The sequence below is a fragment of the Gopherus flavomarginatus genome, chromosome 7 (assembly GCF_025201925.1).
Source record: "Gopherus flavomarginatus isolate rGopFla2 chromosome 7, rGopFla2.mat.asm, whole genome shotgun sequence".
NCBI classification, from domain to species: Eukaryota; Metazoa; Chordata; order Testudines; family Testudinidae; genus Gopherus; species Gopherus flavomarginatus.
In genome coordinates, this window is record NC_066623.1 from 113,477,697 (window position 1) to 113,496,103 (window position 18,407).

Consider the following 18,407-nt stretch of genomic DNA (forward strand, 5'->3'; position numbering starts at 1 on the left):
CATTCCCATTTGACTCTGCTATACCACCCCGGCTGTGTTGCTGCCAAATGGCTGCCACCTTCCACCCCAGGGGTGGCCGCAGCAGTTGCTGGGCTCACAGTCCCTAAATCCACCCATAGAACTTGTGGGGTCCAAAGCCACAGGCTGAACGTTGGCCGTAAATCCAGCGCTTGGCCCAGGGAGCAGGAAATCAGAATTAGCCAATCCAGCCATGCCGGGGCTGGGGGCAAGGGTTGGCAGAGCGGGGATGGGGGATGGGGCAGGGTTTGTCTCTGGGGTGGGAACATGGGAACTACCACGTGAATCCCACCCATCAATGCGGATGGCACGTCCCAGGGAGCTTTTAAGTAGCTTCCAACCTCCCCCTCTCTGACCAAACAGCTGGTCTGGCTCTTCCTCCTCCCTCCTGCCAGGGCAGGGCCATCACCTGGGGATGGAGGGCTGGGGCCACCACTCATCCTTCAGTGCAGCTGGCCAGGCAGCCAGCTGCTGGCCTCCCACTGTTCCCCAGCAGGAGGGGATGGCCCCGCCGTATGACCCAGCCCACTGGGGAGAAGGCGAGGCAGTTGGGAGGGGTTTCTCTACTCCTGCTTGTCCAGATAGGCCTGCACGGATCTCCACAGGGCCCGGATGTTGCCCTCCCCAAAACCTGCGGCCCCCCAACGCTCAATCAGCTCCAGGAAGAAGGTCTCCTCAGGGAAGATGGGCTTGGTGAAGATTTGCATCAGGTACTTCCTCTGGCGTGGGCTGGAGCCCCTGCCGCCTCCCTCCCCATCCCCAACCAGCTCAGCGTCCAGCAGGATGCCATGCTGGGACAGGAGCCAGGGGTCCTGCCCAGCCGCCCGGATCTCCTCCGCTTTGCCCACCTCGCTGTAGTAGGCCTGGGGGGTCTCGACGAACCGCACGCCAGCCTGCGCCAGGGCCCGGGCTGTGGAGACAATGTCCGTGGTGTAGAGCCCGACATGCTGGATCCCAGCTCCGCCGTGTTGCTCCAGGAAGGCATCCACTTGGTTCTTCCCTGGCTCCGGCAGGGGCTCGGCCAGGACGATCTTGCAGTCGTTGACCAGCCTGGGCTCGCTGCCCTTCCCGTACCGCATGGCGGTGAGCCGCAGGCCCACGCCGTGCCCGTGGATTCGGTAGCCCTCGGCCACGTCCTCCTGCCTGTTCATGATGAAGCGCTGGAAGCCAAAGCAGTGCTGGTACCAGTCCAGCACGGCCTGGGTACTGCCCCGCGAGCAGGCGTAGGTGATGTGGTCGAAGTGCGTGGCCTCGGCCGGGTCCCGCGGCCCCTCGGGGACGTCCCCCGTGGCACGGAAGCCAGGCAGGAACGCCCCCCGGTAGCGGGAGCAATCCAGCAGGGTGTGGCTGATGTTCCCCACGACGGATCTCACCACGCAGTAGGTGACAGAGCCACCGGAGTCAGTCACGTCGGTGGGCGGGATTGCCAGGGGGCAGCCCCGCTCCTGGAGGCTTTGGGAGACAGTAGGTACGTCCTGCACCTCAAAGCACACGTTGGAGGCTGTGCTCACGGGCTGCAAGGGGCTGATGTCATAGAGGAATTCCCCATCGCTGTGGCCCAGCACGGGCTGCTGAGCCAGAGCGGGCCGGGTGGGGTCGAACGGGAACGTCTGGGCTGGGGGGGCCTCCCCCAGCCTCTCATTGACGAGGAAGACAGCAGCTCCTTTGCAGAGAGCCAGCTGTCGGGCACGCGCTGTCACCAACTCTGCGAACAGGTGAAAGCGGAACTTGTCCACCAGGTCGCTGACCAAGCCCGTCCCGGTGGGGACGTGGAAGGCGATGTGGGACAGCCGGCTCAGAAAGGCAGTCATGGCGCAGCAGGGTCAGACCCGCTAAGCTCTGCGAGAGAGAGAGAGAGAGAGACTAGAGCAGCTATCCCAGCACCCAGGAGGGAGCGACTCAGTCCCTATTGTGCTGTATGGCCCGTGCTCTCTGCTGCCCCCTACTGGGGTCAGAATCAACCTCTTTGCTGTATGGCCCTGTGCTCTCCGCTGCCCCCTGCTGGGCAGACACTCAGCCCCCATTGTGTTGTATGGCCCAGTGCTCTCTGCTGCCCCCTGCTGGGGTCCGACTCATCCCCCATTGTGCTGTATGGCCCAATGCTCTCTGCTGCCCCCTGCTGGGGTCAGAATCAACCCCCATTGTGCTGTATGGCCCAGTGCTCTCTGCTGCCCCCTGCTGGGCAGAGACTCAGCCCCTATTGTGCTGTATGGCCCAGTGCTCCCTGCTGCCCTCTGCTGAGCAGAGACTCAGCCCCCATTGTGCCTATGGCCTGTGCTCTCTGCTGCTCCCTGCTGGGTTCAGAATCAACCCCCGATGTTTTTCAGGCCCCCTGCAATCCCAATTACTATGGGGGAAGCTGATGTCTATCTGCTGCACAGAAGCTGCCAGTATTAATGTTATAGGACGGAGAGGCACAAAATCTCAGCCCTCGTCTACACTACAGAGTCAGGTCGACAAGGCTGCAGCCGATGTAAGTTCCCCACTACACCGATCTAAAACCGCCCCCTCCGCAGTAGGCACAATGCTTAGGTGGGTGTAGTTAGTGCGCCGCAGTGTCCGTATAGACACGGTGTTGTTTACATCGCCCATCAGCACCACGCGGAGCTCTCAGCTGTGAACCCCGCTGACGGGCGCTGACCGCCCAGGCTCTTGGCTCCACACAGAGGTGTCAGTGTCCGGCAGCGGGGCTCCAGCTGTGGGCCCCCACACCCTGCCCCACTTCAGTTGATGCAAGCACTCCACCATCGGCAGGAGTGTCACGGGGACATGGGGCCGTCAGCACTGTGCTCCAGGGCCTCTTCCAACTTCACGGCAGCAGCTTCAAACCCACTAGCACAGCGGTTTTCAACCTTTTCCTTGCAGACCCCTACAAAATTTCGACTGGAGATGCGGACCCCGTTTAAAATCTCAGACACAGTCTGCAGACCCCCGAGGGTCCAGGAACCACCGACTGAAAAACATCACCCTATATGTTACCAGTGTAGGGGCTCTGACTCACAGCGGAGCAGTTCTGATTCTGCCCAGCAGAGAGCAGCGCTATTCACACACATCAGCTAGCAAGAGCACCAATGCCATCGTCAGCTGAAATTTAAAACTAATAATTAATGGCAGGGACTGTCTCTTACTCTGCATTCTACGATGTCCGGCCCAGTTATTAATCTGTGTAATGGCAGGACCTAGCAGCTTCAGCCACGGACCACAACGGGGCCTAGATTTCAAACGTAGCCTCTAGGAGCAACCACAGAGCAAATCATCATAAAATCCCAACTTTTCCTCCTTCGCTTCCCTCCCGGTGCGTTTTGTCTTTCCAGTGTCTCCTGCTTAGTCCAGAAGCTCTTTGGCGAGGCACTGTCTGTCTGGGGCAGTGGGTTTTAACCTTTTTTCATTTGCGGATCCCTAACAGTTTTTGACTGGAGGTGTGGCCCCCTTGGAAATCTTAGATACAGTCTGCGGACCCCCAGGGGTCCATGAACCACCAGTTGAAAAGCACCGTCCTATTGTGTCTCGCACAGCTCAGATGACGATATCAATCCATAACGGACACTGATTCAGCCAACTTCCCTAGGTTTCCTCTATCCTGCTTCCTTGGGTCAGTGAAATCAACGCTGATTCCCTCCAGGTTTGGGGCCTGGGGTCTTCACCTTACCAATGCCTCTGATCAGACTTGCTCCTCCACCCCTCCTGACCTCCACACAGGCTGGTCCTGCTCAAAGCTCATTCATTGCAAAGCCTGGATCTGTGCATGTCTCCTCTCGCTTTCCCGCTCAGCATCCACTGCCCACAAACCCTGCTGCTGCCTCACCTGCGATGCAGTACCACTGCCAGCAATCGCTGGGGTCGTGCCCTGCTGCCTAGGCGAGGGCCAGCACCCACATGGCATCCCCAGCCATGCTCTGCAGGCAGATAGCAAGGAGGAAATGCCAGGGACAGAGCCATTCTGCTGCAAAGGGCAGGGGAGGACAGGCAGGAAATCCAGCAGGCTGATTCCCCCCCACACCTTGCAAGGAGATGGCTCAGGACCCAGTTTAAAGGGCCCCAGGGTGAGGGCGCTGGCTGGCTTGGGCGGGGGAGAATTGAGAAAGAAACAGCCCAGTTAGAAAATGGAGCTTGAAAAGAAATCTGTGCCCAGGATATAATGTGGGGGCCTGGGGTAGCAGGGGGCTGGCCTCAGGGCCCAAGGATGGTCCTTCCAGCTCGGATTGGATGTTGTTCCGGATAAGCTGTTTCCTGGTTATAATACACCTGTTATGCCAGGAGGTACCAGTGAAGTCCTACCCCAGTGTACAAACAAAGTGCCAGGTCAGAGCAGTAGATTGGAGGAACAAGAGAACAGGTGTTAGCAGGGGATGTGGGCTCACAGACCCAACAGGGGACTGGGTTTAAATGGAAATGTAGGAAAATGAGCTGTTGCGTGTGTGTGTGTTGCTGCCCTCTTGTGGTTGGAATTGGAGCTGCTCAACTGTGTGCTATAGACCCTGTACTGCAACTAGCTAGGGGAGAGTCTCCTTTAGCCCACATGGTGGGGGGGCTTGGAGAGCCAATGCTTCCAGAGTAGGAGGTGCTGAGTCCCAGTGGAGGTCTGAGTGGCCCTGGAGCCCGGCAAAGGGGTTGGAAGGTCGGGGAAGTGATGGATTTATTGTCACCATGATTGTCAGACTCCCCCCAGAAAGGCTGTGGTGTTGGTGCTGGGTACCCTGGCTGCTCAGGGCTGATGGGGCTGGAAGGAGAAAGCCGAGGGTTTGCGCCCACCGTTATCAGGAGCTGTGAAGGCTTGTTCTTAAGGCAGCGATAGAGGGTATTACAGAGGAGTGAGCAGCTTTATTGAGAGGATAAAGCCCTGTCTGGATCTGGCTAACTACCCCTGCAATGCTGTGCTGCTGACGCTGGTGTGGAGCAGGGGTGGGGCAGGGGACCTGCCCCATCAGTGGTGGGACTCGCTCAGTGGATTGTGTGTGTGGGGGGGGGGTCAAGCCATTCAAATGCTCTGGCAGTCGGGGTGTCTCTGGCAGCAGGAGCTGGGCCTGGCCCTAGACAGACCTTTGACATTCCCCCCGACTCCTTGCTCCTGCTTTGAGACCCACACTAGGACAAGCCGGAGCACATGCAGCTCACCTCAGTTCTGCCCTGAAGCTCCCAACCCCTGCTCGGCAAGGCCAGTGCTGAGTTCCCCACCCTAGCTCTGCAAACACCCCTCCCCTGACACACACAATCTCCGTCTCTTTCCACCCCGGCCTCCCCCATCCAGCTTCGACCTACAGCCTCTATGCTGCTTCAGCCCAGCAACGGGCACCAGCCATGCAGAACTGTGAGGTGGTTCCTGCTCCGCCCTGGCTCGGCAGGGGCTGGGGCACTGGGAGCACATGGCAGCGGATATTCCCCGATGCTCAGGGCTTAATGTGAGCTAGGGCTGAGCGCGGGTACCTCTGGGCCTGCCAGTTCAGAGCCCACTGGGCTTGCCACAGCAGTTAGGAAAGTTAAAAACATTGCTTGAGCCCAGCCCCGGTTTCCTAACGAATTGAGCACTCGGAGCGCTCCCTGTAATGTGAATCCTCTGCCTGGGACCCCTGGCCACTGGCCCGGACGCTGTTTGTCTTTGCAGTTGGGGCCTCAGGTTCAGAGCACAGCCCTTCCCCGGCATATCATGTTTTTGCACAGAGCCCCCTGCGATAGCTGCTCAAATATTTGCTGAGAGCTCACAGTGTGTTTCCCTTTCCCGGTGTCCAGGCAGCGAGTTTCCCCGCTCTCTTCCCAAGCGCAGCCATTATTCAGTGACCTGCCTGTAAGCCTCCTTGCTGAATTCCCCCCCAGGTAAAGAGAGAAACACCAATGGGGGGCTTAAGTTAGGTGCTAAGCCCCCTGGTCATGAGTTAATGCTCCAGAAAAGTGGCAGCAGATCTGTGTTCTTACCCTGACAGACACGCATGGCTCGGAACATGGGATAACTCACAGCCCCGCTGCCTCAGTTTCCCCACTTGAGTCACCCTAACTGGTCCCCGGGCCACGTCCTCTCCCCAGTCAGCTGGCTCCCTCCCTTAGTTTTCTTCTCCATCAGGCAGACTTGCTCTCTGAGCAGTGATGGGCCAAACTAGCACCTACCCCCTAGCAGCACCCATTATTCTCCACCAGGCCTGAGGGCGGAGGGATCACTGTCTTGCTACCTGGCGAGGCAAACCATGCCAGCCACGCACAGCAAAGTGCCAACACCTTCCCTCTCTCCAGCCCCTTTGAGAGCAAAGCCCCGTACAAGGGATTACATCACCCACCACCAGTGTGCAGCCACCTCCGGGGCAAACCAGAGCAGCTGTGTAGGAGGGGAGACAGCAGAGAAAGATCCTGCATCAAGTTGAAACTGCAGGTGGGGCTGACGGGAATTGTCCACACCGGGACACTCGGGTTAACTCTCCTCCTCTGATTGCCAGCAGAAAATTGAGGTGTCTTCTTGATGCTGGCTCCTAAGACCGCCTGCTACTGACTCAGCAATCAGGGCCTGCTGTGGGTTTGTCTCCCATCCGAGCAGTGCCACCCCCCCCTCCCCCCGCCTGCTTATCTGGCAGGAGCGGCCCCGCTCCCAGCCTTGTGTGTATGGGGGGGGTATTTACTTGACTGCTTTTAAAGCAATGTTGCACCTTTTCCCAGCTGCGCTGCCCGGAGGGGCTGTGTGCCCCAGAGGAGCTGGCTGTGACAGCTGTTGCATGGGAGCCTGGCAGGGCCCTCTGAGTGAACAAGGAGCGGGGCTGGCGGTTGGCACCGGTAGGCACTGGCTAGCTTGTCCCCCACTGGGGGTGGGGGAACTCTGCGGCCACCCCCAGCCTCCTCCCTCTCTCCTGGGTGGAGCAAGCCGGGTGAGGCGATAAAAGGAGGGCAGGGGCTGGGGTGGGATGCGTGGCCAGCCCAGGAGAGCACAGAGCTTGCCCCGAGGACAGCAGCACCAGACACCAGCGAGAAGGCAGAGTATCTCCGGTCTGTTTCCTTCAGGGTGGGGGGAGGGCCCAGGCTACTCCGAGGACGCTGGGGGTGAAGGGCCTGATCCTGAGAAGTGCAGGGAGTTGTGGGTCCTGTGGGGATGAGGCCGGGGTGCGCTCTGTACACACAGCTTGGAACAAATTCATGGCTTGGGAGGGGTTGGGAAGGGGTTTGGGGGCATTGCAGGGCCAAGAGAGAATTAGTACAAAAGGGACGATACTACAGACAGTCTTTTTGCTCTCAGGCTCGTGTCCAGGGGGGTCACATCTGTCGAGGCTGGGGTTGGGGGTGGGGCCCTGCAGTCGATGTGTTGGCGCAGCGTGGCAGAGGTGTGACGCAGGGGTAACCATCAGGCCAGGGTGGATTTATGCCCCACAAGGGAACTGAAAGGCAGAAAAGAGCTGGGTGAGATTCTTCCCAGTGGAAAAGGCAGGAAATTCCCGATACTGCCCACCCCCAAGCATCATTAAATGCCCCCCCCCCCATGCACGTGGAGGGCTCTGTGTGCCTGTCTGCTGGAGAGCAGTAACCATCAGTCCATAATGTGCTGTAGATGCAACTGCCTCTGGGGATTGGTGCTCCGGGTGGCTGGCTGGCTGGGTGTTTAAAATCTTGGCTAAGTCATTCCATGAGCTGCAGCTGCAACATTCACCAGGAGCAAACAGGCCGTGTGGGGAGGAAGACTGAGGACGGCTGTAAACACTAGGAAGGAGGAGATCTTTCAGGACGGTCCGAGTGGGGGAAATGGCAATTAGGCTAAACACCGAGGGACAAGCCCTCCCACTCCGGACAGGGAGCCTGGGGTGGGAATGGAGCGGTTTGCTTTGAATGGCTTTTTCTACTTTGCACTCACTGTATAGTGAGACTTCCCATGGAGTGTCTGTGCTTTACAACACTAATTCATTAGCCCTAACAACCTCTCCGCAAGGTAGGTCAGACTAGTTAGCAGGGGTAGGCAACCTATGGCACGGGTGCCGAAGGCGGCACGTGAGCTGATTTTCAGTGGCACTCACACTGCCCGTGTCCTGGCCACTGGTTCGAGGGTTCTGCATTTTAATTTAATTTTAAATGAAGTTTCTTAAACATTTTAAAAACCTTATTTACTTTACATACAACAATAGTTTAGTTATATATTATAGACTTACAGAAAGAGACCTAAAAACATTAAAATATATTACTGGCACGCGAAACCTTAAATTAGAGTGAGTAAATGAAGACTCAGCACACCACTTCTGACAGGCTGCCGACCCCTGAGTTATAGCCTCCCTTTTACAGCTGGGGAAACAGAGGCACAACAGTACTGTTCTTGGCACCCTAAAGTTGCAACGGGTAAGTGAAGGGGTTTATCCAAGAGCCCATAGCAAGTCACTGGCAGGATTTGGAACAAACTCCAGGAATACTGGTGCCAAATTCCCCTGATCTAACCACGAGGCCCCATTCCTCTTCCAGAGATGGGACCAGAAATCCTGATTTCCAGTCCCCAAGTTATCCACTAGTCCCATCTCCCCTCCAAGAGATTGGATAGAACCCGAGTGCCCGCTCCCGTTGGCATGGGCGAGCCATTAGAACACTGCCTTCTTTTCAAGCGCGGGCCTCACGTTTGCGGCGCTCTCATGAAAATCAATGCAGCTCTGTCCTACCAGGCAAAATGGCAAAAGCCACCACTTGCTCGCTAGCCAGTACAAACAGGGACTTATCATGCCACTGTAATAGGCAGCTGTTCTACACAATGGAGCTGCGTTTGTGTCTGTGGGCACAGCTGAGCCTTTATGTCAACCCAAGCAGTGAAGGAGCGGGCTGGGACCGGCTTGGTTGGGTTTTGTTTTGAAGTGGCAGCTGTTCCTCCCTCTCACCCTGTAAAGAATATGTACGGGCTGAGGGAGGAAGGGGGTTGATAATGGGTCCAGGGAGGGCCCCTTTCTCTAGGTCACTGGCAGGATCCCTGGAGAAATATTGTGTTTGTTTGCGGTGCACACTAGCTTGTGGAACTCACTGCTGCAGGATTTTATATAGGCAACTAGCTTGGTATGATTGTTAAAAAGATCAGGCTCCTTTAAGGGTGGATCAGACCTGCACTTACATTAGCTGGGATACACGTGACTGGGGCTTTCAGTCCACACAGACTGGTGCAGCAAGGGGCTCTCTCCCCGTTGAGTTGGTGCTGACTCCAATACCCCAGCACAGCACAAGGGGGTGTTGTGCTGTGGGAGGTGCTGTATCTCAGCAGAGACTTACTGTAGAGCTCCCCCAGCACTGGCCTCAAGAGAAGGGGTGTTAGCCCAGCCGGCAGGTAATTAGACTCCACTCTTTCCACTGGATGTGGAATTCTCCTCTTCTGTTAGGTGGCATTGCTGTGGGTCACAGCTGCTGCGTTCCACCCCAGAGGTGGCTGCATTTCAGCACTGGGTGAACAGTGCCTGTATTTACAGCATTGTTGGTAAAGCACTTTGGGATGCTTCTGGGTAAATGGCGCAGTGGAGATGGAAGTTGTTCTGCTCAGGCCCCTTGGGGATTGTGGGGGAGGGGAAGTGGAGGTGAGGGTGAGCCGCGTGCCCCTGCGTGGGGCTGTATCAGGAGCTAGTGCCTGAGTGAACCTGGAGCCCCTCCCGGAACTCAGAGGAGCTCCACTGGGGGAAAAATGGCTGCGTGTGTCTAGCCGACCCCGTCTCGTGTCTCAGCTACTCCCCTTCTAATCATGCAAGAGCGATGGTCAATGCCAGCATCTCTCTAACACGCCTCTCGCTCCCCAGGCTGAGGAGGGGGTGGCTAGGATGGGGCTCCTGGCCCTAGCCATGGCCACACTGCTGGGGCTGGTATCAGCCACGCTGGCAGAAGTGGCCGAGAACAAGACCCGGCTGTGCCAGCCGGCTCCACGGTGGGAGATCAATGGGACGGCCCCGATGACAGGGGCGCTGGGGCGCGTCACGGTGGTGGCGCTGCTGAAGGCCAGCTGACAGTTCTGTCTGAAGCAAGCCAACAGGTGAGCGGGGGCCGGATGGGGAACAGGAGCCAGAGCTAGGCAAGGGGGCATGGGGGGCAGACATGGCGATGGTGGTGAGCTTGTGGGTCTCTCAGCCCATTGCCACTAATTAGCACTGGCCCCTTTGCTGCCAGCCTCAGCAGAGGGACTATGGAGGCCCATGGATCCCCCCTTTTCATCCCCAGAGGTCAGGGGCAGCAATCTGGGGCAATGTCACGTCCTTCCTCTTTGGTGTTTGCACTAGGGGTGGCGGGGTGACCGTGACACAGAGCATTAGCGAGAGGCAGATCCCGTGGCTCTGTACCTCACCCCCGCTCTCCCCACCTCCCCAGTCTCGGGGGCTTGCGTGAGAAGCTGTCCCAGGACGGGTTGGCCGACATCAGCTACATGATCGTGAACGAGAAGACGCCGCTCTCCAGGGCCATGTTCTGGGAGCTGAAGCGCTGGGCCCCGGAGGAGGTCCCCGTTTACCAGCAGGAGATCTTGGAGCCAGACGTCTGGCAGATCCTGGATGGGGACAAGGACGACTTCCTCATCTATGACCGGTGAGTGCCTAGGAACCGGCAGCCCCTCCTCAAGGCTGAACGCCCCTCTGGGGTGCACACCGGCTGGTCTCACCTTATGCCTTTGTTTCTGAGGAGCAGGCGCCGAGTGTATCCTGTGCCCTGCATGTCCGAGCAGCCTGGAGCCAATGGCTCCTGGTCAAGGTAAAGAACCGGCAGTGTATGGAGCACATCCAGCCAGGGACCTGGCTAACCCCCTCAACTGGCCTAGGTGGGGAATGTAACACAGTGACACACATAGGGAAGGAGCAGTCAGGACTCCTGGGGTCTATTCCTGACCCTGAGAGGGGACCGTTGCCTAGTGGTTATTGGACTGGGAGCCAGGACTCCTGGGTTCTATTCCTCACTCTAAGAGGGGAGAGTTGCCTAGTGGTTATTGGACTGGGAGCCAGGACTCCTGGGTTCTATTCCTCACCCTGAGAGGGGAGCGTTGCCTAGTGGTTATTGGACTGGGAGCCAGGACTCCTGGGTTCTATTCCTCACTCTAAGAGGGGAGAGTTGCCTAGTGGTTATTGGACTGGGAGCCAGGACTCCTGGGTTCTATTCCTGACCTTGAGAGGGGAGTGTGGCCTAGTGGTTATTGGACTGGGAGCCAGGACTCCTGGGTTCTGTTATCAGCGTCACCGCTCATTTGCTGTATGACTTCTAGGTAGGTCACTGAACTGCTCTGCACCTCACCTGCAGGAGACGTGAGGTGACTCGTACCAGGAAAGCGCGTGGGGGTACGGGGCGGATAGAACTAGGGAAAGGCCAAGCGGTGGTGTCGTGTTATCCTGCTGCTCACGCTACCGCTGCTGAGCCAAACGGCCACGCAGTTGTTGGCTGGGGCGCTCTAACCTGGCCTGTTGGCACCGGCACCCGCCGCCCCAGCGGTTTGCTCTGCTTCTGAAAAGCTGGGCCCGAGCCAGCCGAGCCCTCCCCCAGGAATGCCCAGAGGGAGGAGGATATTGTTCCTTTATTTATTGCAGTGCCCACAGCAGGCCAGACATTTCCCACACCTGCCAGCTGGAGGGTGGACGGACAGACAGAGGAGCGGAGGCCAGGCAAAGGGGAATAGCAAGGGAGTCTCTGTACAAATCCCTGAGCGTCACTTCACTCAGATCCTGATCCACTGATGTGGGGCCTGGCCCCATGATCCATCACCAGCCAGACTAAACCCCCCGGCCCCGGGCAGCCCGCACAACAGGGATCCAACTCCCCTGTGTCTGTGGCCATCTCTCTGCCCCCAAGGGCCTCCATTTCCCTGCCCCTCCTCGGCACCACCCACCCCCTCCCAGCTTGGTTGTGCAACCTGCTCCCTGCCTTGTTGTCCTAACCCTGCTATCACCTGCTCCATGGACCCTTGGACTTTGGCCTGTGGAGGGGCCAGCCGGAAAGCCTGGGGGCAGGGGTGCGAATCACACAGCACAGTCAGCAACCTGCCCTGGGGTGTGCTGGGGCAGAGAAACTGCCAGGAAAACACAGGGAGGGATTCAGACTTTGAAGATCACAAGCCCATGCTGGAGATGTGGTTTTTCCCACCTGCCTCCAGTCCCCACTGGCCTGTGCATCTCCTCCCCTCGGTTCAGAGGTGCTGGCCTTTCCCCGGCTCTGCTCCTGACAGTAGCCGAAGGTGGAACAGCTGCGCAGCCCCCAGAGCCCCCTCCTTTTGCCCACAGCCATTATAAAGGAAGGTAAAGACGCCTTTCCTATGCCCCTCTGGCTCCATGCCCAAAACTGCCCTGGTACCCCCAGGGCTGGGCACTCCACTAGCCAGGGTGGTGGAGAAGCATTCCCCGAGGCCCATGTGTGTTTGGGAACAGGGAAGGGGTGTTAGCACTAATCCTCCCCCCCTCCTTCCTTCCGCTCAGCCCCACTTGGCGTAACCCATCCGTGACCCCAAACTATGCAGTCATTGGTATCGAACTCAAGATTTCGTGCTCTACCTAGCCTCTAGCCCCTGAGCTGCAGGAGAACCGCCGGGATCTGTTTGTAGCATTACAGTTTTTACTCGTGTCTTGTGCCCGTGGCACTAGAGGGTGACATAGTCACTAACACGTGAGCGGGTCCGATTCCTTCCAGCAGAGGGCAGCAGCGCATAGACACACACTCTTGTGCATTCTAATGGTGACACCAGCCCTTTGTTCCATGCAGGTGTCCTGGGAAGGTGGGGCAGGAGCCAGAGGGGATTTCTCACTAGGGAAGCACTGGACTTTCGGGGCTGGGAGGGAAGGCAGAGCTGGTGTTCAGGTAAATTGGGGAGATGCTCAGCATCTCAGCCTAACCTGACAGGGAGCCCCGGGAGGTAGTCTGGCCTAGTGCACTGGCCTGGGAGTCAGCAGCCCTGGGTTCTATTCCCAGCCCTGCCACTGGTCTGCTGGGTGACCTTGGGCAAGTCACTTCTGCCCTTTTTGTGCCTCAGTTTCCCCATCTGTAAACCAGGAACACTGCTCTCCTTTGTGAAGCGCTTTGAGATCTGCTGATGGAACACACCAGATGAGAGCAGGGTGGCGGGGGGTAGATACTGGGGAAGGCCTTTATGGTTAAGGGTACCAAGCTGAGTTACTGCCCAATGCACCTTTCTGAGCCACGAGGCTCATCCTGCCCTGTTGGACACCGGCCTCCGTAACTCATCCCCAGGCTTCGCTCTGCAGGTGCGGCCGGCTGGCTTTCCACATCCCGTTACCCTACAGCTTCCTGCACTTCCGCTACGTGGAGTCAGCCGTGCGTTTCACCTACACCAGGGACGTCTGTGGCAACTGCTCCCTCTACTCCAACAGCACCTGGGAGGTAAGGAGCAGCTCACGGGGCAGCCACAGGGCCCCTGCGCCGTTTGAACTGACCCATCTCCTTCCCCTGGCCAAGCCATCTGTGGCTTCATGGTGGTCACTATGCTGCACCCCGGGGACATTCAGGGCAGCAGCAGGGAGAGCTGCCGTCCTCCTGTTCCCATAGCACAGCCCTCTGCTAACAGCAGGAGAGGAGACTCCCCACTTTCTGTTGGCAATATAGGGTTTATGATAAGAACATGAGTGGTTGTATTGGGTCAGACCAAAGGTCCATCTAGCCCAGTGTCCCGTCTTCCGACAGTGGCCGGGGCCAGGTGTTTCCGAGGGAATGAACAGAATAGGGCAATTTCGAGTGATCCATCCCGTCGTCCAGTCCCAGCATCTGGCAGTCAGAGGTTTAGGGACACCCAGAGCGTGGGGGTGGGGCCCTGACCACCTTGGCTAATAGCCATCGATGGACCTGATGTAGTGCCCATCTATAAAAAGGGAAATAAAAACAACCCAGGAAACTACAGACCAGTTAGTTTAACTTCTGTGCCAGGGAAGATAATGGAGCAGGTAATCAAAGAAATCATCTGCAAACACTTGGAAGGTGGTAAGGTGATAGGGAATAGCCAGCATGGATTTGTAAAGAACAAATCGTGTCAAACTAATCTGATAGCGTTCTTTGATAGGATAACGAGCCTTGTGGATAAGGGAGAAGCAGTGGATGTGATATATCTAGACTTTAGTAAGGCATTTGATACAGTCTCGCATGATATTCTTATAGATAAGCTAGGAAAGTACAATTTAGATGGGGCTACTATAAGGTGGGTGCATAAGTGGCTGGATAACCGTACTCAGAGAGTAGTTGTTAATGGCTCCCAATCCTGCTGGAAAGGTATAACGAGTGGGGTTCCACAGGGGTCTGTTTTGGGACCTGTTCTGTTCAATATCTTCATCAACGATTTAGATGTTGGCATAGAAAGTACGCTTATTAAGTTTGCGGATGATACCAAACTGGAGGGATTGCAACTGCTTTGGAGGATAGGGTCAAAATTCAAAATGATCTGGACAAATTGGAGAAATGGTCTGAGGTAAACAGGATGAAGTTCAATAAAGATAAATGCAAAGTGCTCCACCTAGGAAGGAACAATCAGTTTCACACATACAGAATGGGAAGAGACTGTCTAGGAAGGAGTATGGCAGAAAGAGATCTAGGGGTCATAGTGGACCACAAGCATAATATGAGTCAACAGTGTGATACTGTTGCAAAAAAAGCAAACGTGATTCTGGGATGCATTAACAGGTGTGTTGTAAACAAGACACGAGAAGTCATTCTTCCGTTTTACTCTGCGCTGGTTAGGCCTCAACTGAAGTATTGTGTCCAGTTCTGGGCACTGCATTTCAAGAAAGATGTGGAGAAATTGGAGAGGGTCCAGAGAAGAGCAACAAGAATGATTAAAGGTCTTGAAAACATGACCTATGAAGGAAGGCTGAAGGAATTGGGATTGTTTAGTTTGGAAAAGAGAAGACTGAGAGGGGACATGATAGCAGTTTTCAGGTATCTAAAAGGGTGTCATCAGGAGGTGGGAGAAAACTTGTTCACCTTAGCCTCCAATGATAGAACAAGAAGCAATGGGCTTAAACTGCAGCAAGGGAGATTTAGATTGGACATTAGGAAAAAGTTCCTAACTGTCAGGGTAGTTAAACACTGGAGTAGATTACCTAGGGAAGTTGTGGAATCTCCATCTCTGGAGATATTTAAGAGTAGGTTAGATAAATGTCTATTAGGGATGGTCTAGACAGTATTTGGTCCTGCCATGAGGGCAGGGGACTGGACTCGATGATCTCTTGAGGTCCCTTCCAGTCCTAGAGTCTATGAGTCTATGAGTCTATGAACTTATCACTGATGTTGTGAAGGCCCAGACTATAACAGGGTTCAAACAAGAACTAGATAAGTTCATGGAGGTTAGGTCCATCAATGGCTATTAGCCAGGATGGGCAGAGATGGTCACAGGTGGCGATTTTTCAAACTGCTGGGAGTTGCTCGACCCCCGGCTCTGCCCCAGGCCCTGGCCCCACTCCACCCCTTCCCCCAAGGCCCCACCCCCACCCTGCCTCTTCTCGGCCCTGCTCCACCTCTCCCTTTCCCCACTCCACTCCCCGCCTCTCCTCGCCCAGTTCCACCCCCTCCGCCCCCGAGCACACCACGTCTTCGCTCCTCCCCCCTCCACCCCAGCATCCTGCACGCCACAAAACAGCTGCTCACGGGAGGTGGGAGGCGCAGGGAGGAAGGGGGCGGCACTGATTGCGGGGTCCACTGGCAGGTGGGAGGCCCTGGGGGTGAGGGGCAGCTGATGGGGGGCTGCCGGTGAGTGCTCAGCACCCACCATTTTTCCCTGTGGGTGCTCCGGTCAGCGCCTATGGGGATGGTGTCCCTAGTCTCTGTTTGCCAGAAGCTGGGAATGGGCGACACAGGATGTAATACTGGATGATTCCCTGTTCTGTTCATTCCCTCTGGGGCACCTGGCATTGGCTGCTGTCGGAAGACAGGATACTGGGCTAGATGAGACTTTGAACTGACCCAGCATGGCCGTTCTTATGGTCTTATCTTCCTACGTAATTATTTTTTGAACCTAGTTATACTTCTGGCCTTCACAACATCTCCTGGCAAGGAGTTCAACAGATTGACTGTGTTGGGTGAAGAAATACTTCCTTTGGTTTGTTTTAAACCTGCTGCCTATTAATTCATTGGGTGACTCCTACCTCTTGTGTTATGAGAAGGAGTAAATAACACTTCCCTATTCGCTTTCTTTGCACCAGTCATGATTTTATAGACCTCCATCGTATCCCCCTTAGTCGTCTCTTTTCCAAGCTGAAACGTCCCAGTCGTATTAATCTCTTCTTATACGGAAGCTGTTCCATACCCCCTCATCATTTTGGTTCCCTTTCTCTGCACCTTTTCCAGTTCTTTTTTAAGATGGAGTGACCAGAACTGCACACAGTATTCCAGGTGCGGGCGTACCAGGGATTTATATAGAGGCAATATGATATTTTCTGTCTTATTATCTATCCCTTTCCTCCTGGCTCCTAACAATGTGCGTTTGCACATTGAGTGGATGTTTTCAGAGAATTATCCGCAATGACTCCAAGATCTTTCTTGAGTGGTAACAGCTAATTTAGACCCCATCAGAGACTCTCCATCCCCTGTTGGCAATATAGGGTTTATGATCCCACTGTGATTCTATCCAGTAGAGGGCAGTGGTGACACTGACAACCCCCCCCCCCGCCATGTCATTCCAAAGCAGTGTATGTGCATGTCCGTCTGTGTAACACACCACCCCCTGATGTTACCTTCCCAGGCAAACAGCACAGCAGAGGGACCCCAGAGTCTCACCCACGAAGGAACAGGAGAAGGAACAGGAGAAGAGAGGGAACAGGAGCTGTCCCCCCACAAGAGCAAAGCCCACCACCATCACCACCACAGAGCCAGCAGCAACCGCAATCCCCAGGCCTCCTCCCACACCCACAGCCACCACCGAGACCACCGCCGGAGGCAGCAGCCGGAGGTGCCAGAACACGAGGAGGAGGAAGGGGATGTGGCATAAAGGAGATGTCCCGGGGGGCTCGGTGGGGTGACCCCCGTGCTGTGGAAATGCTGCGAGCTCACTGCATGGCCGGATGGCTGGGCTCATTCACGAGTGTGGGACTCTGTCTCTCAGGCACCTCCCACGCGCAGCTACCCCACCTACACAGCGCTCCCCGGTGGTGGAGAATGGTATAGCTCCGCCCAAACAAAACCTCTTTGAAAGTGCCACTGCGAATGCAGCACAAGCCCCTTTGGCACCAGACACGGCCCTGCTAGGCCCCCCACCCCCGAGGCCCAGCCCCTCTTTTCCACGTCCTTCCCTCTGCACCGCAGCTGCCCTGGGGAAGATCCCCCCAACCCACCCCAGACACATGGAGTCGCCGCAGTCTCCCACCCTGGGGCTGATTCTGACCCCTTCCTCCCCGGCTCCTGCCTATCCGTGCTCAATGAAGCCCGTGGTGCAAACCGGGCTCCCCTGGTCACCACGGGCCAACGCTGCGCAGAAAAGCGTGTCGGGGAGCAGGGGTCAGAAACGGCCTCTGCCAGGGGCAAGGGGCTGCAGGCAAAGTGCTGAGGTTGGCGGGGGGGCTCTGTTCCTACAACCCAGAGCCCTGTCCCATCCCCCTGCCTGGCTGCTGCTGCCTACACTGCTCCTGGAAAGGCAGCCGCTGTGGGATGGCCTGGGGCCGAGGGAAGGTTGGCTGTGAGGCTGGGGCACTTAATGACATGAATGGGGAAGTGGCCATACCCGCCAGCCCCCCTGCCCCTCCCCCAAGCTCTCCCAGCCCCATAGATCTGCTGACCCTATTTTTCTCCCCACACTTCCAGTCCCCCCAGCTTTGCCCAGTCTGAAGGGGCAGGTGTCATCTATTCTGACCCCCCACCCACCAAATGCAACAGTGCCACAAGCCCTTGCCCCTCACAAACCCATCAGCCAGGGCGGCGTCCAGGGGCAGCTCAGCTCCCCGAGCCAGGGGAGCCGTCCCATGGGCCCCAATGGGTGGAGAGAGGGGGTGTGATGGGGCGGCTGGGGACGGGGTAAAGAGCCCTCGTGCGGAACAACCGTGCAAATAAACCTCTCTGGCGTTTAGCGGGCCCACCCCTGCTTTCCACGGCACCAGGACTGGGGATTCTCATCTCAGAGGCTCCTTCTCCAGCAAGCAGGGTGAGGCAGGGCTCCCCTGGCCCTGCGGTGTAGGGAGGAGGGCAGCAAGGAACCAGTCAAGCTTAGGGTCTTCTCCCCTCTCCACGTGGTGTGTCTGGCACCCAAGCCAGGTGCTCCTGGGGGTGGGCAGGGGGTCGGGAGAGGAGAGAGGCCAGTTGCGATTGGCCGTCTCCCTCCAGGGCAAAGGACTCTCCACCCTGCTTCTGTAGCAAGCAGTGTCAAGGCCACATCCTCTTCCATTTCCTAGATCTTGCTTTTGTTTTCAGGGGATGAGGACTGAGATGCATGTAAACATTAGTCTTTTTTTCTAATAAAACAAAAAAAGGCAAAACCTGCTGAAGCCTGAAAAGCTAGAATAAAATGCCTTCTCTCCCCC

At 56.6% G+C, this 18,407-nt stretch overlaps 2 protein-coding genes across 3 annotated transcripts; one reads left to right on the forward strand and one right to left on the reverse strand.

The window, feature by feature from the left end:
• Window positions 1-581: 581 nt before the first annotated feature.
• HPDL (4-hydroxyphenylpyruvate dioxygenase like) lies at window positions 582-1,829 on the reverse strand. The gene has a single exon (XM_050961208.1). The coding sequence runs from the start codon at window positions 1,827-1,829 to the stop codon at window positions 582-584; it is 1,248 nt and encodes a 415-aa protein (XP_050817165.1).
• Window positions 1,830-6,644: 4,815 nt separating this feature from the next.
• LOC127054884 (selenoprotein Pb-like) lies at window positions 6,645-17,954 on the forward strand. 2 transcript variants are annotated; one of them, XM_050961257.1, is made up of 5 exons: window positions 6,645-6,771; window positions 9,735-9,964; window positions 10,297-10,509; window positions 13,161-13,296; window positions 16,640-17,954. In XM_050961257.1, exons 2-5 carry the CDS (start codon window positions 9,756-9,758, stop codon window positions 16,883-16,885), a joined length of 804 nt encoding a protein of 267 aa, XP_050817214.1. In that variant the 5' UTR covers window positions 6,645-6,771; window positions 9,735-9,755; the 3' UTR covers window positions 16,886-17,954. The 2 variants fall into 2 exon arrangements, with proteins under 2 accessions (XP_050817214.1, XP_050817213.1); XM_050961256.1 differs by lacking the exon at window positions 6,645-6,771 and adding an exon at window positions 6,890-6,981.
• Window positions 17,955-18,407: the final 453 nt, after the last annotated feature.